The sequence below is a fragment of the Harpia harpyja genome, chromosome 14 (genome assembly GCF_026419915.1).
Source record: "Harpia harpyja isolate bHarHar1 chromosome 14, bHarHar1 primary haplotype, whole genome shotgun sequence".
NCBI classification, from domain to species: domain Eukaryota; kingdom Metazoa; phylum Chordata; class Aves; order Accipitriformes; family Accipitridae; genus Harpia; species Harpia harpyja.
Window position 1 is genome coordinate 26,942,995 of NC_068953.1, and position 24,998 is coordinate 26,967,992.

At 38.7% G+C, this 24,998-nt stretch overlaps 1 protein-coding gene across 3 annotated transcripts; it reads left to right on the forward strand.

Moving 5' to 3' along the window:
- Positions 1-1,837: 1,837 nt before the first annotated feature.
- Positions 1,838-23,810, forward strand: USP8 (ubiquitin specific peptidase 8). 3 transcript variants are annotated; one of them, XM_052808500.1, is made up of 20 exons: positions 1,838-1,971; positions 6,901-7,071; positions 7,754-7,898; positions 8,381-8,466; positions 11,042-11,186; positions 11,822-11,879; positions 12,603-12,762; positions 13,035-13,197; positions 14,433-14,577; positions 14,760-14,980; positions 16,079-16,666; positions 17,942-18,031; positions 18,648-18,728; positions 19,125-19,387; positions 19,938-20,150; positions 20,662-20,872; positions 21,210-21,446; positions 21,974-22,116; positions 22,494-22,626; positions 22,857-23,810. In XM_052808500.1, the coding sequence occupies exons 2-20, from the start codon at positions 6,968-6,970 to the stop codon at positions 23,040-23,042; spliced, it is 3,372 nt and encodes a 1,123-aa protein (XP_052664460.1). In that variant the 5' UTR covers positions 1,838-1,971; positions 6,901-6,967; the 3' UTR covers positions 23,043-23,810. The 3 variants fall into 3 exon arrangements, with proteins under 3 accessions (XP_052664460.1, XP_052664461.1, XP_052664462.1); XM_052808501.1 differs by having other exon boundaries at positions 1,839-1,971; positions 12,618-12,762; XM_052808502.1 differs by lacking the exon at positions 17,942-18,031 and having other exon boundaries at positions 1,839-1,971.
- Positions 23,811-24,998: the final 1,188 nt, after the last annotated feature.

Sequence of the window (24,998 nt, forward strand, 5' to 3'; positions counted from 1 at the left end):
TAATTAAATAATCTAATACATTCTATTAAAAAGCACACTGATTTGTACTGTTAAAATTCCTTTTTTTATTTATTCAATACTGCTACACAGTAACATACGTGCTGATAGGAAAATGTGTTTTAACCTAAGGCAACACCTCAGCATGTTATAACGTAATCAACAGATTAGCATGTTGTAACAAGTTCCTGACTATGGTAAAGCTAATTGTACAGGCAGGTCCTCCCCAACACCTTTCTACGTATGGTTGGGGTTTGCCCATACAAGTAAGACCAAAAGATTTTGTGACACAATTTCTTCATATAAGAGAAACAATAAAAGGGACACTCTGAGTCCAGTGTGGAGAGCAGCGAGTGTGATACTCAACACTGATTTGCACACTTAGATCCCAAGCCTTGACATAAGTGGACTTACTCCTTTCACCTTGGCATAACTTTATGGCATGACCCATCTTCGCTAAAACAAATGGAACAGTTTTGAAAAAGGCACTTACAAGGGCATTGTGTTATTAATATTATTCAGTTCAGCTTAATGTTGTTAAGGGCGTATCACCTTACTTTGGTATTAAACTCTCTGATTGCACAATATAGAAGACATAGAGCTGTACTCATTTCTCCCAGAACCTTTTACATGTCTGATCACTTATATGCACTGCAAATTAGAAATGGAGAATATTGTTTGAGCCTTTCATGTACGCAATACCAACCAACGTTACTGTACCACTAAGTTCTGTGATACAATTAAGCCTTCAGGGCAATGAATAAGTAGTGTTTTGGAAGGCTACATGAAGACAGGCATCTTTCTCATCTTGCCTTCATGACCTCCCTGTTTCCCACAGTGGCTGAGGGAGACTGCTGCAGTTCCCAAGACATTTCCATTGGCAAAATGGAGCAGTAGGGTAAAGTATCTTAGTTGAATCCCCCACCTTGACACACTTAGGAGACAGACTTGGACTGTGGCAGGACAGAGCATCTTTCTGTTTGTGCAAGATATCAACAGCATGACCTGCCTCACTGACTGACTGGAAACAGGCTCAGCACCACCCTCTCCCCTCTCTTCTCCTAGTGTTTTAAATCCCAGCATGACTATACCGGCATGTCAGCACGTACCTGCCATCCCTGAGGTACGATGCTTGTAGTAACACCACGAGCTGCACAGAAAACGCAGCCATCAACAAAAAAACCGAGATCTGAACTTACAATGTCCCCAGTCAATGCAGTTTTCCCTAGGAAAAAAAAGGCTATTTTCATAAGGGGAGGCGTCTTGCCTTCCCACGCCACATTTCACAGTGCAGCAGAAGGGCCGGTTTCACACCCCATACAAACGCAGGAGGACGTCCCACAAAATGGGGCAGACCTCAGAGCCCGCTTTTAGTGGCTTGGCCTCGATAACAAAGCGCCCAGAAACGAAACGAGGAGCCAGGCCAGGCGGGGCGCCCGGCCCACAGGGGGCGGGCAGGGCAGGGCAGGGCGGCCTCGGCCCTGCGGAGCGCCCGGCTGGCAGCCACGGCGGTAGGGGGCTGTGGGTAACCCCACGCTCCCTGTGTGCACTCTCCAGGGCCGACCCTGAGGAGCCAGCGCGGGTGGCGTTGATCGGAGGTGACCTGCCTCGCCCTTCTCCTCCTCACACCACCCCCAGAGCCACCCCCGGCTCCGAGGGAGCTCCACGGCGGGAGCGGGGCCCGGCCCGGCCGCGCCCCACCGGGCCCGCAGGACAGCGGCTGGCCGCCAGCCGGCCGCCAGCCTCCCGTCGCGTCCCCCCGCGGCCTGAGCCCGGCCCCTCGGCCCCGATAGGGCCGCGGAGAGTCCCCGCCCCCGCGGGGGAGCGGAGGCCCGGGAGGGAGGGAGAGAAGGAGGGAGGAACACCGCCGAGTTCCGCCTCAGCAGCCATGGCCGCGTAGCGTCTCGTCGGCGGCCGCGCTTGGACATGGGCCTGCCCCGGGCCGGCAGGCTGAGGCAGCGAGTCCCCGCGGCGGTGAGTACGGAGGCGGCGCCCGGGCCGCCGGGGGAGCGAGGCCTGCAGGGCAGGACTCGCCTCACGCCCTCCTCCGGCCGCGGCGGGAGGGGGCGGGCGCCCTTGGAGGGGAGCCCCGGGCCCGGCCCCGGCCCCGGCGCGGGGGCGGGGGCGGGGGCGAGGGGGGGGTGCGGCCCTCAAGGGGCTGCGGAGGGCGGGGGGAGCCGGGTTCGGCTGTGCGGGGGGCGGGGGGGAATCGGGCCTGGGCCGGCCGGGAGCCGGCAGCCCTCCGGCCTGGTGCCGGCAGTGTGACCTTGGGCAGCCCGCAGTCCCCCGCAGCCGCAGCCCGGCCGGCGTGACGCGTGAGCGGGGCCGGGGAAAGCTGCCCCGGAGCCCGAGAGCGGCCGGAGGAAGATGGCACGGAAGCAGCGCTTCCCAGAGTGCGCTCCTCCGGCCGGAGCGGCGAGCTGCGGTGTCACGGAGACTACCACAGGCACCGGCCGTGCCCGCGGCGGCGGGGTCCCGGGCCCGCAGCCGGGCGCCGCAGGGTTTTTAACCAGCCGGTTATAAACTTGGAGGCGTTTTCAGCCTCTCTGTCACCTCCCCGGCTTCTTATCGCCTACACTGTTTGCGTACGCTGTGCAGAGTTTCATTTGTCTAAATAAGAAGTGAAGCTATTTGTACTCTTATTTAGATTGAATAACTTCCAAGTTTCCTGTATAAAATCCAGCTTATTTGTTTTTAAGCAACTTAACTTTGTAGTGTCTTCCCACCCCATCAGTATCAGTTAAACTGTTGGATGAGCAAACTGTCAGAAAGGATTTTCTCACTGTGCAAAAAGAGTAGTTCCCAAGCTTGGCAGCACAGGTAGTTTCAACATGGTACATGGCCAAAAACAGACCCATGACGTGTTGCTGCCATGATGACTGGTGGTACCCAGCAAAATGATGAAAGTTTGGGTACTCTGTGTGAGCATAATAACCACCTTGCTATAGGAAGCCCCAATGGTTATAATCAACCTATGCACATTAAGTTAATAATACTTTATTACGTACCCGAATTGGTGATGCACAGTACTTAACATGTCAGTTTATTTCAGACTGTGTTAGTGTATGCCTCTTGCAATATAACTGCTTCTGTGCATTGTTCTCGCTATGGTCATTCCACTTAAAGCTTACTCATATCCTTAGTAAAACAGGCATGATAGTTAAGATGTTGAAAAACCTGTTACCAACAGGTATGTTACCCTGTCAGTGTAAAACTATCCATTCTAAGTATTTTAAATGCCCATAAACATCCAAGTATTACTTCCCTTATGCTTTGGGGATATTGGCCTGGTTTTCAGCACTCTTACATATGAAAAAGGACCCTAAGATAATACTTCAGCTGGGGCTGGAAAAGATCCACAGTTTTGAATTTGATCTTAGTTTTTAAGAAAAAAGTTGACAAACCTGAAATAGGTTGTTTCCTCTTCTTCATAGGGTTGACCAATAGTAGATTTAGCTATTACGGCTTTTTCAGTCCCTTGTATTCATGGTTTTAGGATCCAGTTCTCTTTTCTTGCTGGGAAGGAACATACCTCTCTTCCTTAGAGGTGTGTGAAAGATCCACATACGTAATTGGAAGGGTTCATTGATCCCTCAGTGTTGCCATTGTATTGATACAGTGATTATAAGTGCAGAGGAAAATGGAATGCTTGGCAAAAGTGAATGTAATCTAGTCAATAGAGCCTGGAGAAGCAAAAGTTTATCCTGCTAAAATGGATGTGATTCTGATAAGAAAGTACAGTTCATTGCACCTCCTCTAGTGGAAACAAATACAAACCTTGTACAGAACTTGCAGTAGCTGGTCTATCTCCATGCATTTCACTGCTGTATGTTAACTACTGAGTATCTTTATTTGTGCAACTTATTTTGCTGGATTTCTCTATTGAGACCAGGCCAGTTAGGAGTCCAATATCTGCAAACACTGGTGTTCAAAATCAGCTGCTTATATTTATATATGAAGGAGCTGATTTGGATTCGGAATTCATAGTCTTCCCAAAGCCTGCTAAAAGTAAAAAACCAAAACCAAAACAAAACACACCTCGTTCATTTGAGTATAACGGAAAAAATAAAAATCAAGGTTCAAGCATATCTTAAAATTTAGTAGAAGCTTAAGGAGTTTTAAGGGTCCTTATGAGCTAAGACTGAGCAGTCAGCTGGCAACTAGCAGTCACTCTGTAGGCCACTACTGACTAAAATCCAGTTAGGGGATTTTTGATGCATAAAACTGAAAATGCTAGTCATAGTTCCATAGTTAAGGTTCTGTATGGAAGAATAAATTAGAAACCGCAACTGAAATCTTGTATCAATTTATGACATATGCTCTATGTAATTCCATTAAGTAGGCTGTTGAGAATTTGATTTTTTTTTTTTTATTTAGAAAACGTTACTCCTAATCCATTCTTACTCATTTTGCTGCAGCATATTGTATGGATTATGGTGCTGTGGGAGGTCAAAGAGTAATACCTCATTCATCAGATACTGTGGTTACTAGCTTATGTTTTGAAAAAAGGTATAGAAATTTTTTCAGATCAGGAAATAAATGTAAGTTCAGCATCGAATTTGTCTGGCAATTTAAAGACCTGCAGTTATAACTTAGTAACCATATCAGGAGAACATGGAAAGCCAATTTTTATTCTGGGCCAAAACTCAGATTTGGCTTTTATCCACTAGTTCTACATTTGTATAGATGAGGTTCCAGAAGAGCTGCCTGTATCAAGGTGTGTCAGCAACACTTGAGAATTTACTAGCATCCTTTGCCTTCCATTAAATGGTTCATCTTCCACATAATCTTGGGTTTTTTCCCCTCGTACACACATAGACACAGTAATGTTATATTCATATCTTTTTTGGACTACATATTTAGTTACAATATTCTGTCAGAACACAACCAAATGCTGCCATTTAAGATTAAGAAAATACTGGTTACATAACAGAGCAAACATTGAAGATATATTTGGAAAGGACTTAAAGCTTCAAAGAAAAACTCTATTTACAGTTCCAAGTGGAATAAGAAAAAAGCCAGGTAGAGACATGCTCTGAAGGTATGATTAGACAAGCAATGCTAAAATCTTAATAAGAGCAAAGCCTTTCTTTGTAATTCTATGAGTTAGAAAGTATGTCTTTGTTTTAGGCAAAGAGGCTTTTAGATTGTAAAGGTCCTTTACTTTGGGTCAGGGGTGTGTCTGTGTTTTGTTTCTACTGAATGCAGTTCTTCTAATGAATTTTCTGCCTTGTTTTCAGCACCTAAATATCTCCCTGAAACATAAGACACCTTATATAGGGAAGACGTTTTAAGATGAGTGGGGTATGGGATATATTTTTAATTTTATGCATTAATATTAGTAATTGAAGACTTTATTATTTACTTTCTAGAATTATCTGTAAATCAGTCTCCTAAGGAAGGATTTTTGACAAGTTTATCAACTTTGAAAAGTTGCTATGTAATTGGAAATCAGCAAGTTCAGCATCTGTGTTCAAGCAGTAAGTTACCTAGCTAGCTAGTGTTTAGCTTGACCTTGGCATGCCAGACCTTAAACCAAAGACTCATCACTAGACATGTATCTTACCTTATTTTTGCATTTATTTCCAACATGGACTTATCAAGTGTTTGGGTTAACTTAATATCTTTATTCAATAACCAGTTCCTAGATCAAGAACAATCAACCTAGCGATATTATATGCAGTGATACTTTAAAGAATGTAACAGCTATGTGCCATGGGAAGGGATCACATTCCCATCCTGGCTTCTCATTCTTGGCTGCACACGCTGACTGCTCTCCGTGCACAAGCTGTGTAGCCTTTCTGCCTCTTCAGCAAGCTGAATTGGCTCAGTAAGAGGTTGGACAAGTACCAGACCAGCATGAGAAAGAGGGAGGGAAATCAGGACCACCTCATTTCAGATCAATTCAGTTGGCTGAAACTTCACTCTGAGGTCACTGGCTGATGTTTTTTTGGTCACACTTGTCATGCTGATCATCACCTTGAGGGTGGAGGGGAAACACCCTACCTTCATCTTGTCAAAGGCAGTGTGGGTTTTCACTACTAGGAAATTAGTTTTTGGGATCACTTGAGCATCTTTTAATTAGTTTGCCTTCATTTCTTTGGTATTGTTAGCACCTTAATGTGTCACTGCTTGAGAGGGAGCTCAGTGCCTCCCCTGCTACCCCCAAGGGCTAAAATAGCTTACCGTGTATTAGATTCAAAGACTTGTAGTTAGACTATCTGTATGAGCTTAATGGTCTGCTCTACCAGTATGTCAGATGAGATGATGTAATAGACCCTTCTGGCCAAACTCTGCTTAACTATTTCATGGCTACCTGGAGAGCACTTCCAAATGAAAGCAGAAAGACAACAGTACCTAGGAGTTTAAGACCTACAGCACATCCAAGAAGTTTCAAGTCAACTTTAACAGTTGCAACCTTCCTTTTCTCAGCTTGTCTCTTACCAAGACATTAGAAGTCACTTTTCCAAGGGTGTAGTGTGCATTTGCAGAGGTTTGTGCAAAGCTAGTGATAAAATAATTATCCATTACAAATTTCAGAGTATAGAGAAGTCAGCTAATTTTTTATAATATACTTACTGGCATTACAGTTGAATAAATTTGCTGGATATGATGATTTTGAACACTCTTAAGTCAGCATTTCTTCTCTTATTATTTTCTTATTCTTCTGTTAGCAACATTTTGCTAATATTCTTGATAAATTACCTAGAGTGATTTCAAATAATTCTGTCACTTTGGGAGGATTAATTTATACAGTTAACTGTTCAGCCACTCTGCATCTAGGGCTAGCTCACATAAGGTGAGATAAATTAGGTAATAAATCCATACAGCTAACTATAACTGTATTAAAAGTCATTGGAATATAGTTGGGCTGTCCTTACTTATTTTCCCTCCCCCCCCCAGAAAAATATTGATAGAGACTTCTAAGAAGCTGTACCATCCTAGAAGGAACATAAGTAACAACATTAACATGCCTGCTGTGGCGTCTGTACCTAAGGAGCTATATCTCTGTACTTCATTGAAAGATCTCAACAAGAAGACAGAAATAAAACCTGAAAAGACGAGTACAAAGAGGTATATATATATTTTAATTGATTTTGGATTAATATTAGAAGTATTAGTGCTACTCTTCTGAGCAGGTTCCAGAACTACTTATGTTGTGGATCTAAATTTCCTCAATTATTTCTGTTAGATATAAAAATCTTTGATAGTCTTATGTGTGGATCTCTCAACTATCACATAGGATATGCTTACTGCCTACAGAAGGTAACTTCACATACTGCCAAAACATGACTTGGACAGAGCATGATGCCCATGAAAATTTGCGTACTTTGAGAAAAGGCTACATAAATGCAAGTTCTTACAAATTATAAAAAGCTTAGCAAATGTGTGAATAGAAAATATTTTGCCTCTAGCATTTTTAGACAATCAATGATTTCATTTTTGTTTACTATGAATTTTTCCTCAAAAAAATGTTATTTTTAGAAGGGAAAAGTACTTTTTTTTGATATTTCAGTATGCTGTTTAATTATGGAAGATTTTAAGTAAGGCTAGTAAACAAGCGAGCCAAGAGAAACATTATTTGGAGGAGCATGATTGTAATTCATATTTAATGAAAGCCTTATATTAAGATGGTAAAATCAAACAGTTATTATACAGGCAGAGGCTGTGGACACTTAAAATGGCATCTTGTAATGAAAAGGTGTTTGAGGACAAGTCAACAATCACGTGCTTTACTCCTCTTCTTTGATTCCAGTTATGTGCAGAGTGCCCTTAAGATTTTCAAGGCAGCGGAGGAAAGCAGATTGGACCGAGATGAAGAAAAAGCTTACATCCTATATATGAAATATGTGACTGTTTATAACTTCATTAAAAAGAGACCTGATTTTAAGCAGCAACAGGTATAAAAGCTTTGACTGACCTCTTCTGCATTGGTAGAGCTATTAGAAGTACAGAGAATTACACTAATGCACATTCAAAGGGTTACACTGGTATTAAGTAAACTGTCTCACTTATGATGATATTTTTTCCTTCCTATTTTTGACAAGTCTATTGTTAATTGCTTTTACAGTTTATATACACATAAGGTATATAAATTTTCAGATCTGTATTTTTTCAGAGAAGTGTGTTCCTGTCATCTTTCCCATTCAGACTTTTTTTGGTGCAGTTGCCTTGCCTAGCCTTTATTTATTAGTGCTATAGAACAATTTTACTTACAAACTCATGTTTGAGGGGAAAATATTTTGATTCAAAACAGTTCCTTTTGTTGGTGTTAATATAATTATAATATCAATTCTCTGTACGTTAGCAGCTCTTGATATGCACAGAAGTAGGCATTATTAAGCTGTAATATTAATATGTGGGGTGATGCTTGTAATTTTAGGATTATTTTCATTCAATTCTTGGACCTACAAATTTAAAAAAAGCTATTGAAGAAGCTGAAAGACTGTCAGACAGCCTTAAGCTCAGGTACGTGAATACAGTTAATATACTGTTCGTTATACCTGAAGCCTGTACATGTGCAATTGCAGGTTTTCATGCTATTTAATAGTAAGGGATTGCACTTGAGTAGATCTTAGATACCTGAGACTGTGGGGGGGTTAAATTGTTTATCCACAAAAGTCTGTTATTAGAGATAATTTTTGTTATCACACAATTCAATAACTTGCCACTGTATACATTGTCTCTTAATTCTTGGTAACTATGATTTGTTGATATTGTCTTCTATTTTTATTTAATGACTAATAAAAAGAAACCACAAGATATAAACTATATATGTAACTATAGATGTTCAAGAGCCATTTCCTCCTTACCCTTTTCATCATAAAGTTCTGAAACTAAATATACTAATGAATTTTCCTAATATTTACATATGTTAAAGTCCTCCTAGTGTAGATTTAGTTTACACTAACAAAACACATTTTTTGATTCTTTAGCTAGCTGCTACACCTTTTCTCTACCTCTGCCACGTGCAGACATGTATATGGAAGTGCACAGTTTTGCCAGCATGTAACTGAGCGGATGCTAACGGGCTTTTGGGTAGCTCATTTACAACTGTCAAGTTACATGTCTTTGTGCCATAAGCCATGATATTGTGTCGTTAAGAAGTTGTAAGGTAGAATCTGTCTTTAAGTGATGTTTAGTGCAGTATGTCTTGCTTCCAGCGTTATCTGCTTCTCGCATCCTTAGCAACTACCTTTCTCACCCCTTTAACACTTTCATTTCAGCTAGACACATTCTCTGTTCCCCCCAGTATTACTGTGAAAGCATATTCTATGCCCTTCAAAGTGCTTAATCTGTAAAGTTAGTTTAGGTGAACAAAGAAATAAGAGTAAAGTTACATGTATATGAAAAGAGGCTTTCCAAAGGTGTCTCATGGTACTATGCATGAAACATTCTTTAGGTTTTCCTTACTTTTAGTTAGGAGTCTTACAGTTCAACAGAGCTACAAATTTACTGTAAGAGTAAACACTGATAGAATTGTAGAAAACCAAAATTATTTAAAGACTTATTTAGTAACTTGTGCCTTTTTATGAAAGGAACAGAGTTTGGAAAGTTGACACAACTTTCGGGTACTCTAGGCAAATACATTTAAAGGCAATACAAATGAAACATGACTCCTGTGTAACTACAGAAGTGGTTTGGGGGAAATTATTTGTATAATTTCTTCTCCAGGCAGTAGGCCAGCAAATAGTTTGAATGTTAATTGTTAACTAAAAGTGGAGCTGCTGAAACATCAGTTGTATAGGAGCAGGAATACCTACATGAATGATCTATGTGCTTCAAAGGCATAAATGGGAAATTGACAGGTAATATTCCATATTGACTGAATTAAACTAAAATCTGAAATATGCTTTAGTGCCATTAACTCCAAATGAGAGCAAAATGCTGTGTTCTAACTTACGATGCCTTTGCCAAATCAAGAAGCCTGTTTAAAAAAATAAAATTACAGACTTGCAGCTCCTTCCTATTAGTGGCCAATTAGTAGAGTAGACTTGGAGGTAGAATTTGATTTAGTGATCTAGTTTATTAACACAGTACTTCTATTATGAAATACAGCTGTATTGTTGTAATTTTAATCCTGATTAGGCAACATATAATGAAAATGAGCAATTACTAATACAGTTCAGTTCATGTTTCACTGCTTGGTTCAGTCATCAAAATTGTTAGTTCAAAACATTCTTTTTTGTTTTATGGATCACTAGTAACCCTTGAGCTTCTTAGTTATATTAAATATAATAGAATGCTATTTAACAGTGATGTGACTATAGAAACCTGCAGTTGGTGATCCAAAAGCTGTAGTTTGGAGGTCACTGGTTTACAATATCATGATTGTCCTTACAATGGCAAAAGGCTGGGAGGTTAATTTTAAAGTCTAAGGCTTTATGAAAAGGACAGCTGGATATAAGACCTAGGTCCACCAAAGCTGTCTAGTATGCATGATTCTTGCATTGACTTCACTGTAGTCCCAGTGTTTGAAACAAACAGCAGGGACACAGGTGAGGACATAACAGTATTATGGAGTCAGCTTACATTCTGAAGGTGACTGCTACCATATAAGTAGTTCTGATCCGACTTCTCAGAAGAAGAAAATTTAGAGAACTGAGCTAACTTACTCCTAACTGTTATTGTTAGCTCTGTTGTAAAACCAAATAAAATACCTGGGCTGATTGTTATAATATATTGAAGTTTACCTGTAACCAATACTTACTCTTTCCTCTACAAAATGAAAAACCTATTACATTTAGCGACACCATAGCTAAGCATGACCCCAGGTTTAAAGAAAAAAATTAGTTAGCCTTAAGAGCAGTGGCTATGAAATAGGACCCAAAACAAGATTTAAGAATAAGAAAACCAACTCAAGAGTGGGATTAAAATGAGGTTCACTGGAAATATACAAATTGACAATACTTTAACTTTTTTTAAACTTTAAATACTTTTTTTTTTTTTTCCCTCCTGAAGACTTGATGATTCTGATGTTAATTATCCAAGGCTAGCCAATAACACAATATTAAAAAAGAGGCTTTTTTTTTTTTCCCAATAGGTATGAGGAAGCTGAAGTTCGGAAAAAACTTGAAGAGAGGGACAGACAAGAGCTCCAGAAAAAGCAAGAACCAAAAGATGATGGAAAGAGTTCAGCCAAAAACTCTTCAGAAAGTGCTGTGGATTCCAAAGGAAAAAGCCAAAGGGTAACTGAAGATGTTTACAAACTCTAATTCAGTCTAAATGCATAGTTTTAATCTAGCATTTGATCTCTACTAGTAGCTATTTCCAGTTCAGAACCATGGTTTTTTTCCTAAATTAGCTTATGCTCCCCATAACCCTTCTTTGACATTTCTTTGGAAGATGTTGAGTCCTACCAACCTTCAAGTCTTGCATAAGATAGACTAGGTTTTTTTTTTGTAAAGTCAAATTCTGTTTTATAATAGAACTAGCTAGTGTAAGAAACCCAAGGTAATGGTAATAAGCTGATGTTATGGGTAACATATCTCTTCTTTAGGAGAGAGCTGACTTTTCAAGCACTAGTGTGGAAAGAAGCTAATTTCTCCAAAATACTTCACAAATTTTATCTGGCAGATGATGCTGTCCTACATTGTATTGCCTTTTTAACTGTTTTTTGTCTAGGGAGGGCAGCAACCTTGGTATGTTTTTAGTACATTTGTCAACACATCTTTAGAAGGAGCTTCCTTTTTCTAGGTTTCTTCTTGTGGCTTACAGTCTGGCCAGTTTCCCTCAAGCTACATGAGAGTCAGTGTCTGTTGGCCACCTTGGTTCTGAGTATTAGATATTAAACTAACTTTTTTTTTTTCTCCTTACAACACAGATTAATGGTGAGAGAAAGCATTCACTGGAGAAAAAGGATCAGTCTGACAGTCTAAGTGGTAAGAAATGCAGTGTTCACACAGATGTGGAAAAGGTCTCCATATGACTATGCACCTATCACCTAAGCAGTTGCAACTCTTTTAAGGAGTTATTTCACAGTCAGAGTATTTTGATGAAATTCTAGTATCCTGCATTTCAGTAACAGTGACTTAGTAATTAATTAGGCTCTGTACTGCAGCCTTCATCACTTCTTTTGAACTTAGAAAGCTGTACTTAGTTTTTCAACAGTTTAATAACTGAAGCTGAACTAGCCCTAAAGTGATCACTTTAGAAAGAAAAATGTCTCTTCAAATGATAAGAAAAAATATAGGCAAGGCTGAAATGTGTCAGCTTTCTCAGTTAAATAAGAAATTTTGCCCTTCCCCTCCCAACTTCCTGGTTTTTGTTCCTGTAATATGTGAAAGTGTTCTCTAAAGTTCTTAACTGAAGAGGAACTTCCGCAGCATGTAGTTTACAAATGCTTGCCTATATAGCTTGATTTAAATGAGACCGCAAAAAGTTAAACTAGTGTATCACTGAAGTGTTCAGTGTTGCCTAATTCAGCACATCAGGTGCAATCACTACAGTAGTGGGAGCAAAAGGTCCAGTATATGTACTCTATACTGTCTCACCTCCATGACTTTGTGGGATTTTTCTGTTCCATCTGTTCTTAGTCTTGATTGCACCAGTCAGATGTGGTCGTAGCTATCTCCATTTATAATATAGCTTTTTACATCTAGTAACTTCTCTATTTCAAGGAACAGTCACAGCTGAGAAACTGTTTGCAATGATGTCAGACAAAAATGTTGAATTGATTATAATGGATGCTCGAAGATTGAAGGATTATCAAGAATCCTGTATTCCAAGATCTATCAGTGTCCCGGAAGAAGCTATCAGTCCTGGGTATGAAATAATGTTAAATGATAGTGAAATATTTAGTTTCATAAATTGACTGGAAAAAAGTTACATGCTTTCAAAGCTTGTACACTTAGTTTTGGAGTCCCTGATATATACCAGTGGGTAAGATGTATCTGGACAGCTCTGTTCTTGCATGTACTGACTTTAAGCCAGAGCATATTTATTTTATCCAAGCACATAAACATACATGGATTATATATTGTTGGACAAAATGTTACTTGTACATTTGTCTTTAAATGCATGTTAATACATTTCAGAGTTACTGCTAATTGGATTGAAGCTAGACTCCCAGAGGATTCTAGAGATCCATGGAAGAGGAGAGGACACTTTGATTATGTTATACTGCTAGACTGGTTTAGTTCTGCCACAGACTTAAAGCTAGGAACAACTCTTCAGAGCCTGAAAGATGCGCTTTTTAAGGTTAGCAAGTTTCATGTTTTGTATTAATTCATCTCAATAAACAAGAAGGTCTTAAAGCACCTATAATTAAAAAGTATTTGGAAGACTTAATGACACTTTAGGTGAACATCTTGGTTTAGTTTTCAAAGACTGCTTATTTTGATAGCAGAAGTGTAGTCTGAAGTTTCACATTCCCATGCTCGTGCTCTAGTAGAGGACAGTATAATTTATTAAATAGGTAAACAGCAGAATGATTCAACTCCCCTCCTCAACAACTCTCTCATGAACTTAAGAGTTCTTGGCTGACAGAGTTATTTGGGAGAGTACTTAGTACTGTTTGCCAGAAACATTGTCACCCTCTTTCCTGTATTAGCAACTATAATTCCATATTCATGGGAACTGGCTGGCCACCTGCATAGGCAGGCCAAAGAAGGCTAGCTTCTTTGCAGTCCTATCAGCGAAGCACTTCCTAGAATGGAGGGGTTTTGGTGAAGGAGACCCCAGAAATATTTTGAGCATTGTTAACTTTTCTGCATTATTGAATATAACTTTTAGAGAAACATGAATTTAAATTTGGGCTTCATCAGTGCAGGGAGCTTATAGACTCAATATTAAGCAGATGCTCAACATTTTCACGTCAGAACTCCGGCTATAGCTGTGTTGTCCTTACTCTTTATATAGGTGGCTCTTGTGAAAGACTGCACATCTTTGTTACCTAAACATTCAAGACTGGGGTTCAGAGGTAGTTCAGGCAGTTCTCCCTGTTTACTGCTTTACGAATAGTCTCTGAGCCTCTGTGCCTTGTTCATGTTCTAATACTGAGGACCTCAGGAGGAGGGCAGTTTGGAGCCTGAACTCTTAAGGGTTTTTCAGAAAGTTAACATCATGCTTTCTAAAGCCGATATTGCTAATCACTCAGAAAACTTACCAGATAAGAAACTGAAGCAAATATTTTAATAAAATATTTTTCTGCATGGAGGATCATTACCTGAAGTAGTAGTAAGTGGTTCTTTCTGTATTGGAAATATTCAGACCCTGTTGTAGGTAGAGCCAGGAACCTAACTGTGTTGGGCATTCTCCAAACACAAGGAGGATCCCTGTTCCCCATAGGGTTTTTGCAGTCTGCTTAATTCTTATTTAAAAATCTCAGAAATAACCTGTCTCAATGTAATGACTAGACACAGAAATTTCAACAAGAGTTGAAGAGTTTCTTTTCTATTTTTAAATCGTTTCATTTCAAACTTTTTTCCTTATAGTGGGAAAGCAAAACTATACTGCAGAATGAACCTTTAATTCTAGAAGGAGGTTATGAAAACTGGCTCCTTTGTTTTCCCCAGTACACAACAAATGCTAAAGTAACTCCACCCCAGCATAGCAGGAGTGAAGCAGTGACTGTTTCTTGTAAGTATAAAGGATGCTCCCCCCAAGTATTTATAATTACCGGATGCATCTTTAATCATTCAAATATGCTTGGGATAGCCTTGTTCTGGCTAAATCTAAATTTTGGGATGGAACATGGGGGTTATTTTGCTTTTGTGGTTTTTGTTTTAAGTGCTCTCATGCTTCTCTCCCCCCTCCTAAAGTGGATTTTACATATCCATCTCTGGAAGAGCCAGCTCCTGTTCCACCTGTTGTTGCTATAAAGCCATCTCCAACAGAATTGATTGAAAATGAAGAAACAGGAGATAATTTGGAAGAGAGACTAAAATCACTTAACAGACCAAACGTACAGGATGCTGCTGTTCCAAAATCTGACAGTTCATTTGTAGTTAATCCAGTATCAATTACAAGAAGTATCCCTGAGGTAAGCCGTGTTTCTTTTTCTCAGAGTTAGCATATGGTTAATTTATTAGAGACCCACCACATGCAGAAGCCTAAATCCACAAGGAAATACACTCAGTATTTAAGCCTTGTATGCAAGTATATTGGTACAGAGACTATTAGTGATCTGTGAAGCCATGATAACTAATCTGCAGAACTTTATGAAACTGAATATGCTTAACATAATTGCAGAGCTTTTAATGAATATTTTTATGTGAGCACCTAAGAAATTGAAGGTTATCAATTGATCGTTAATTCAGAAAGTCTATAAGCAAACTTCTCTACTCAAAACATATATGATAAAATACAGGGAGGGTAGTTAGGCTATGGCTTGCCTTGGCTATTCCAAAGGCCTGTTTTCCAGCAACTCTATCTTCCTTCAAATAATAAAACATTTATGTGGTGTGTCACTCTTGGCCCAGTAGTGAAAGTACAGGGATTTGTTTCTTCCTTCTATGGGGATAAAAATTTCTAAAGACACCTTTGTAGAGTCCTTGCACAAAAATAATGTTTTCCTTAAAAGACAAGGCTAAAGTCAAATTCTTCACTTTCATCCTTCTAGATACTGCCTTTAATACAAATTTCAGCCTGTTCTTCCCTGAATCAGACAAGCTTTTATTTCTTCAGAACTTCTACTTCAGCATCAAAACCAACTTGCTCTCCTAGGTCTAAGCATAAGTCATTCTTAAATACCTCTTCCCATCAAGCAGATCTGCCTTAATCACGTGCTCTGGCACATGATTGAGAGAGGCAAGCCCAAATTAGGCTGCCTGATTGCTCTAAGATGTTCACCTTTGAAAGCTTGAAAATAAAGAGTTGTAGTAATCAGTGCTTAATGCTGTCCTTATGGTTCTCTAGGGCTTGTTGATTCTTATCTCACATCTGGAAATTAAGTGAATACCTAATTTCACTAACAAGCAATTTGAACTACCAGATTTAATGAAATTGAAAGTTTGCTATCTCTCTAGCAGAAGTCAACTTTATATCATCTTTATTCTCTTATAAATCTCACTTAGAAAAAGTTTAGCTAACAGAGTGGTAATAGCTGTAGTGAATTGTTGTTCTACACTTTGTGTTACAGGTTGATCGTACTAAAAAGCCTTTGCTAAAAATCCCTGATGATAACAGACCAAAATCTCAAAGTACAGTCAGCGATGGCCAGCCTGTTGAGAATGGACGGATAGTTCCAGACCGGTCCACAAAGCCATTATGTGATGCAAAGAGCATTCTGACAGAAGAAGAAAAAAGTCGTGTACATGCAGAAACTGCTGCTCTGTTAGAGAAAAACAGACGGGAAAAAGAGCTCCGGGAGAGGCAACAAGAAGAACAGAGACTCAAGCGAGAAAAAGAAGAACAAGAACAAAAAGCAAAAGAAGAACAGAAAGAAAAGGAACACAAAGAAAAGCTACAGCAATCCAAAGAGGACAGAGAACAGGAGACGGATGAACAAATAAAAAGAGAACAGGAGGAAAAAGAGCAAGAAAGAGCACGCAAAGAAGCAATGGAAGCAAAAAAGCAAAATAAAAATGAACTAGAAAGCATTGGTGCAAAAAGGATTGAGATTGACAAAATATCTGCAGAAGAAAGAGAAAAGGGAACTCGAACACCAGAAACACAGAGACAGGCACTGGGCGATGCATCTCAGACCTTTGTGACTGCTTCAGGCAAGGTTAGTGAAAAAGAGAAAATCATCACCAAATGTGGAGTAGTTATTCAGGATGATTTGTGAGTGCATACTATAGTATCATACTAATCCAGAAGTTTTAAATATATCATTGGATTTTTATTTAGGCCATTTTTACATAAATGTAGAGGAGAAAGTTAAAACCAAGACACAAATAGATTTAATTTTTTTTGCAAGACAGCCTCGATTCTTGCTTGTAGGTGGGCAGCATGGAATCCCCATAGGATAATAAAACTTCCCACTGACATGGAGCTAGAAGGAATGGTTCATAGTCTGCAGTCCTCTGTTTCAAAAATGGAGGCATGGTGGCATTTTCTCTCTTGCACCAGCCCAGTACTGTATATTATACTGTTGTAACACATGCTAGGAACAGAATTGTATTATTGTAACAAACTCTTTAGTGCCCCCAGCTGAATAAATGCTGATATAACAGGATTTTGTTGACTAGCATAGGAAGCAAAGCAATACCCTAAGCTAGTATTTTTGCTGAGAACAGTCTGGTTCCAACTCTTTCGGAGATCACAGTTCCTTCTTTCCTCATATTCTTGAAAAAAATTGCAAAATTTCTGAGAGTGTAAAAATCATCTAATCATGAAACTTGAGCCATTGGTGAAGCTGAGTTAATAACAGAACAGATGTCTTTAAAACCATTTCTCAAGAACATGCGTGAGGATATTTTTCTCTCTCTTTGCAAGTGCAGTTGTTATTTGACCAGACTTTGGTGCTTGTGTAATGCAAATGCACAAGGAAGCCAAAATAAATCTTCCTGGGCAACCTTAGCACAGTCATTCTTGAGCTTTTGACTGACAGTGCAATTTCACATAATCCCAAAATGACTGCCTAGGATAAATTCATAATGTTGGCTTCACAGTTTGCCTTTTTCATGGAGAGGCTTTGTCACAGTGAGAAGTAAAAGGGGAGTCTTTCATTTAAAAACAAACTGTAAACCCCACAGCTTTTAGGGAGGAAAGTAGTGTAGGTGGAACTTCTGCACTTCATTTCTGAGCCTTTGAAACTTCATAACAAACTGTCTTATTTGACACAACATTTAGCCTCAAAGGCTATTCCTGCGAATTGCCTATAGTATAGACGAAGAAGAATAAAAATATGTAGATACCTGTTCTAACCACTTCTTTGTGGCATGTGCATTTAACAACCAAAAAAGAGAATATAACTGCTTTTTCCCTATTTTGCTTTATCAGCATTCTTTACTGACATTCCAGATGAAAATTGAAAGCCTTCTCTCAAAATCTTTTACAGCAAACTGGGGTTAAAGGACAACCAGACAGTGGAGCTCAAAAGCCAGGACCCCTTAGAGAGGATTCTGAACAAGATACTGAAAGACTTAAAGTAAATACAATGTGTTGTATGTAGCCAAAACCAATCAAGCACAGATGCTTTATGATTATTATGTTATGTTAAATTCCACCTCATTTTAATTTTTAAAGTCATCATCTTAAGAAAAGACTATGTCATGTTTACAGCTGTTTGTTTGCTTTTTTTCATTTGTCATATTAATCTGAAAAAAATATTTGAAGCTTTCACTAGAAGTCTTCATATGTTTCTGATGGCATTAACAAGCATTCCACACTTGTTTGTCATCTCATACATACTCCTTTGTGTACCACTTTGAAAGGGAGAAAAGATCATCCCTATGTGTTTAACAGAAGCACATACTCCTAATAAAGTAGCTTCTTTAGGGAAGAAATTGAGTATTCAGACTTTTGTGAGACTGAATTGTCCTTTTTTTTCTGGAGCATGTCAAGAAACAGCTTTTGTTTAGACTGAGTGATAGAAAATAGTAGTACTATATTACCATTATAATAAATTGTATTTCCAGCTACGATCAAGGATTTCATATTGAACTGTTTTGCACTGAATCATGTAACTATATAGGGAAGTCACAGGCAGCTTGCTGCTCTGCATAAGTAACTGTACGTACCTTACATTTCTATTTATTTATTAGTCTCAGCGGGAGCCATTAATGAGAGCGCGAAGTGAAGAAATGGGAAGGATAATACCAGGACTGCCTGCAGGTTGGGCAAAGGTAACTTTCTATTCTGATGTTACAATCAAGTGGCCTTGTTTAGTTTCATATTGCATTTCAGTTGTGTCTTATTTCTAAGTTAGATTTTGTTTGTTTGTTTTTATTTTTTCCCCTTCAACTTCCACATGGTTATTTTCTGAATTGTAATGTTATTTGTAATGAAACTAGGAGAGCTCATCTGCTGTTTCTGGTATTAAGCAGTTGCTGTTTAATATGCATTTTGGTGAAAGTGGTGCCTTCCAGTAAATTTAATCCATTAAGTATTGAGGCCAGTGATGACTGTTAACATCTCAATGTTTGAAAAACTCATGCACTGTTCTTATAGTAGTTTAAAAATAGGTAAGTTAATGATGGATTTTTACTTGGTTTTGAAACAATTTGTTTTTTTCCCCCAAGTTTCTGGATCCAATCACTGGAACCTTTCGTTACTATCACTCGCCAACAAATACTGTTCATATGTATCCACCAGAAATGGCTCCTTCATCCACTCCTCCATCAACCCCTCCAACTCATAAACCCAAGCCACAGGTGACCGTTGAACGAGAAAGAGAACACTCCAAACTGAAGCGCTCCTACTCTTCCCCAGATATAACCCAAGCCATTCAGGAGGAAGAGAAGAAAAGAATTCCTGTAACTCCTGCAGTCAATCGTGACAATAAGTATGTTCAATAAGTTATACCACAACTCATGCAATATAATAGTATATAGGACTTTCTTTGTGTTTAACCAACTGAAATTCATTAGTATTTTCTAAGTAGGTTTGAAAGGATGCAAGAATGATAGACTTAAATTTCTTTGCTAAAAGTTCAATGTATAGGGCAGTTGTCTTTTGAGAATTAATGTAATTATTATGTATTAACATGAACTTCAGAGGTCACAGTGTAACTGGACAATAGTTGCTTTTTAAGTTGTGGTATTCATGTTAACATATTAAATGCCAGTCTTCTGACAGCTTGTGAAATGCAGAGTTTTCAGTTTTTAAACTGGGTTAAATCAACAGCTAATTCTTCATCTGTGAATTAAAAAAAAAACAAAAAAACAAAAAAAAAACCCAAACCAACTAGTATTGAATACCTTAAATAATGGTTGGTGTTTGGTGACATATTGTGCCAGGATATTTCATTCCCTGTGAGGGAGGGTGGTTCTGTTGGCTTATGTGCACAGCCTTGTCAAGTTTGAGACTCCTAAAAAATAATTTCTTCCTTACAGACCAGTCTGTTACACTAAAGCAGAAATTTCAAGACTCTCTGCATCACAAATTCGGAATCTTAATCCTGTGTTTGGGGGATCGGGACCAGCTCTTACAGGACTTCGTAATCTAGGGAACACTTGCTATATGAATTCCATATTACAGTGTCTGTGCAATGCACCTCACCTGGCTGATTATTTTAACAGAAACTTGTATCATGATGATATTAACAGGTAACAATCTCTTATTCTCATCCTTTAATTTATAATTGAAGGCAAAAAATCTGCCTTTACAATTGTTAATTAAAAAAACCACTTAGTGGGGTTGGGGGGGTGGTTTGTTTTTTTAAGTAGGAGACATGCTAACTTGTAAGAATCTTGACATTTTCAAAATTCGTGTTTGTGATGGAATAGGTTTTACTGGACAGTCTTAATTAAATTGTGCTTACCAAATTCATAAATATAAGTGTACTGGAGTCTCCTAAAACCAAACAGAATATTTAAATAGCAGTTTACAAAACAAGCTGGAAACAGCGTACCTTCCATTAGCCCAGTCTTGAACATGGAGCCAAATTACAGTGCGAAAGTAGACAAAAATTTTAACTTGGTCTAACAGCCAGGTTTTTTTGGTCTAAAGAAATTACTTTGAAATTGGGAGAACGTCTTGAATTAATAATATTTAAAAAAAAAAACTTACTTGAAGGGCTCACTATGTAATTTTTTTTTGGTCTGTTTAATTGTATAGGTCGAATTTCCTGGGGCATAAAGGTGAAGTGGCTGAAGAGTTTGGTGTAATAATGAAAGCTTTATGGACAGGACAGTATAAATATATCAGTCCAAAAGACTTTAAAATTACAATTGGGAAGATTAATGACCAATTTGCAGGATATAGTCAACAGGACTCCCAAGAATTGCTTCTCTTTCTAATGGATGGCTTGCATGAAGACCTAAATAAAGTAAGCAATACACTTGTAACAAATGATACATCTGTCAGATGATCAAGAGAAATAAATTTTTAAAAGACCTTCTTATATCAGAAGAAGATTATGTTAACTGGAACCTTGTATAGAAGGAAATGCAAGTATTCAGAATTAAAGTAGAAATTTAGTTTGAAACAGTTTAACGTACTGAAGGGAGTAATGGAGGAAGCCTAACTAGATAAGAAATGGATGGCTACACTGACATGTTCAAATATTCTTGCAAATATTTAATAGTATACTTGCCTATAGATGAAACCTCATATTTTTGTATATGTGAATATATAACTATGGTATTTAAACTTCTGTTACCCAGGCTGACAACAGGAAAAGATACAAGGAAGAAAACAACGATCATCTTGATGACTTCAGAGCAGCAGAACTAGCCTGGCACAAACACAAACAGCTCAATGAATCCATTATTGTGGCACTCTTTCAAGGCCAGTTCAAATCTACAGTGCAGTGTCTTACATGTCACAAGAAGTCGCGAACCTTTGAGGCTTTCATGTATTTGTCGTTACCGCTTGCATCCACTAGTAAATGTACTCTGCAGGTACGGTGGGACTAGAGAGAAACAGTTCGTGAAGTAAAAGCATTTATCTGTGACTTCATTACAATGTTGCTCCTGCTCAGCCTTTTGTTGAAGGGGTTGGTCAATATTCCAGCTTAATTTACACTAACCTGAAACATGAACAGATCTGAGTCTTCACTATTTTTTAATTCTTCTAAAGTTTAAAAAAAAAAGGTTATTTCTTAAAAGTTTTAAAATACAAGCAGGATGGAAATACTGAAGCCACAGCAGCAGAAAAGACATATATAGTATTTGCTTTTGTAGGTAATAGTATAAATATTTTGTGTTTTTAAACAAAGTATTGTAGGTGTATTTTTAAGGACTTACAGCTAATTAATATATGTAGTAAAATTTACTTCCACACATGGATTTAACTCACTTTTCCTCATTTTTGTGAAACATAGCATGCAGGTACTTAATGCAGGTTAACAACCAAATAGGAAACAAACATTTTGCTACACTTTTGTAAACACCTGCCCTTCACAATCTCTGTTTGTATTTTGTTTTAGGAATGCCTTAGACTGTTTTCCAAAGAGGAGAAGCTCACTGATAACAATAGGTTTTACTGTAGCCATTGCAAAACTCGAAGGGACTCTTTGAAAAAAATAGAAATTTGGAAATTACCACCTGTTCTTCTTGTGCACTTGAAACGGTAAGAGAAACGGTGATTGGTGAAAATTAATTAGGATGAAGTGACCAGGCTGTCATGGAGATTGATTGTTCTAGTGCAATAGCTAACCATTTTTAATTAGAGAAAGGTTCCGGATGTATTTCCAGTTGTAATGTTGCAAAAAATTTTATTTTCATCTGATGCCTCTTTTATTAGGCTGTAGTTCACAAAGCACTGTTACAAGTAATATCTTTTTATTTGTGCTAAGAAACACATGTGCAACCATTAGCAAAACTGGGGGCCAAACACTTTAGTTGATCTCATGTCCTGGTTGAAAACAGGGAAAACAAACACGCTTCATATTCTTAGATAGCTTGTAAACAACCTGTAACTTTTAATGATGCTTTTTAATTCTCTAGATTTTCCTATGATGGAAGATGGAAGCAAAAGCTTCAAACTTCTGTAGATTTCCCATTGGAAACGCTTGACCTTTCACAGTACGTTATTGGTCCAAAGAATAATTTGAAGAGATACAATCTGTTTTCTGTATCAGTAAGTAACCATGTCACATTTCCAAGTTCAGCTGATCTTTATGCCAAGACTTGGGTTAGCCTGTGTGATTTATCTAGGTTTCCAGGCTGCCTACCTGGTTGCAGATCAAGTTGTATTCTAAAAAGAATTATTGGTATTTAGTAGAAATCTCACGTTCTGGTTTATTTTGCTAACCAGGGAAGAAATGGCAGCTTTCAAGGCCATTAATTCTTTTCTTCTTATGTTTACAGAATCATTATGGCGGGTTGGATGGAGGGCACTATACAGCCTACTGCAAAAATGCTTCAAAACAACGCTGGTTTAAGTTTGATGACCATGAAGTTTCTGAGATCTCAGCATCAGCTGTGAAATCCTCTGCTGCATATATTCTCTTTTACACTTCTTATGAACAGCGAGCAGTGGATATGGCCACATAAAGTAGTGTGGGTTAAGAAAACTTGGTTTTCTTTTTATAAGAGCAAAGTAGGTATGGGAATGCATATAAATATGCAAAACTATGACAAACATAGTCACTTACAGATATGGGGATGGTTCCAGCAGCTTTTCTGCAAGCAAGCTCTTTCTGGTCAGTACTAGTGCTTAAAAATCAGAAGACTGATTAGTAATGCTTGTGGTAATACTGCCATCTGTGAAACCATTTAAAAAGCATACTTGCATTACCATTTATTTAAAAAACAACTATATTTTTAGTCTGCTCCAAAATTAAATTCTAGCTTAGTCATCTGAAATCTATTACCAAGTAGTTTAAAATGTCTTAAAATCCCAAGGCATATCTTGATTTTTATTTTTTTCTTTCACTGTTATGGCCTTTTCACATTTCTAACCTTAAGCTTGATTCTACTGTGAATACTCTAGAATGATGTAAACAGTTAGGAATGTAAGTGTACATATTGATTGCATACTTGCACATCAGAACTATGTATATAATAAAATGTTGTCCTTTTTGTGAGAATCTCTAAAACTCAGAGGACTGTGTTTATTTGCCAGCTCTAATTGCAACACTACTTAATAAAAAAGCAGAGCTGTATTTTTTTTCTGCTAGCTTTTGTCAATATTTGTGCACTTCAGAGTTAGTCTAAACAAACAAGATTTTCCTTTTTAATTTTTTAATATAAATTTTCATGTACACATGCATTAAAAACCTTAATGAAGAAACGATTTAAAAATATATCCTGTTAAATGTATGTTTGGGTTTGGCGTTTTTATTCTCAACTAGTTGTACAATGGTCAGGATGCTACGAATGAAAGTCTGAATTATACACAGTTAAACGTTCTTCAGATTAAAAAAAAATACTACTTTGTGTAGAACTGATCAGTTTAAAAACTATTTTAGTTGCATCTTGTGCATTTCCCTGCTCTGGATTTGGGTTAGTTTTCCCTCTCTGATTAGGTTGGCATACAAAAATCTTAAATTCTACATTCTAAGCTTTTATCTGTCTATGTGCCTGTGTCTTGCTGATGGAATTAAGACCAGGATTGATTGTTTTCCAAAAGCTTAGAAGCTGCAAACAAATCTGCAGTGCTAGAGGGACAAAAGTGACAGTACTAGAATAATGTCTTTTTACTTCTTACATTAATGGTCACTTCATGCCCTGCTCTCTTCTGAAACACATACCCTCAGTGGTCTGGTTGTATGCTTTCACCTTAGTATTCTACTATCAGTTTCTGCAAGGCAGCTTAAAACAATGCAATATATTTAACCAACAGAGAAAGAGGAATTTTCAGGTAAGTGCATCTATATGCTCAGCATTTGGGTTTGTGTGGTGGGGTTTTGGTAGTGGGGGAGAGGGGGTGGCTCCTGTGAGAAGCTGCTAGAAGCTCCCCCGGCTCCAGGTTGGACCTGCTGCTGGCCAAGGCCAACCCAGTCAGTGACAGTGGTAGTGCCTCTGGGATAACAGATTTAAGAGGGGAAATGTGTAGTGGAGAGAGGAGCAGGATGTGAGAGAAACACCTGTGCAGACACCAAGGTCAGTGAAGAAGGAGGGGGAGGAGGTGCTCCAGGCACTGGAGGAGTGGATGCCCCTGCAGCCCGTGGTAGGACAGCAGGCTGTCCCCCTGCAGCCCGTGGAGGTGAGCAGGGGAGCAGATGCCCACCTGCAGCCTGTGGAGGAGCCCACGCTGGAGCAGGTGGATGCCCCTGAAGATGGCCATGACTCCATGGGAAAGCCTGTGCTGGAGCAGTCTGTGCCTGAAGGACTGCAGCCTGTGGAAGGAACCTACGCTGGAGCAAGGGAAGAGTGTGAGGATTCCTCCCCCTGAGGAGGAAGGAGTGGCAAAGACAATGTGTGACAAACTGACTGCAAGTTGTTTTAAGATTTGGTTTTACTTCTCATCCTGCTCTGATTTGATTGGTAACAAATTGATTTGGGTTT

Excerpts from the sequence above, each read along its gene's own strand:
- USP8 (XM_052808500.1), top strand. The coding sequence starts at position 6,968 with ATGCCTGCTGTGGCGTCTGTACCTAAGGAGCTATATCTCTGTACTTCA. Across the intron at positions 8,467-11,041 it reads TCAGACAGCCTTAAGCTCAG|GTATGAGGAAGCTGAAGTTC; the intron begins GTACGTGAATAC and ends TTTTCCCAATAG. Across the intron at positions 14,981-16,078 it reads TTACAAGAAGTATCCCTGAG|GTTGATCGTACTAAAAAGCC; the intron begins GTAAGCCGTGTT and ends TTTGTGTTACAG.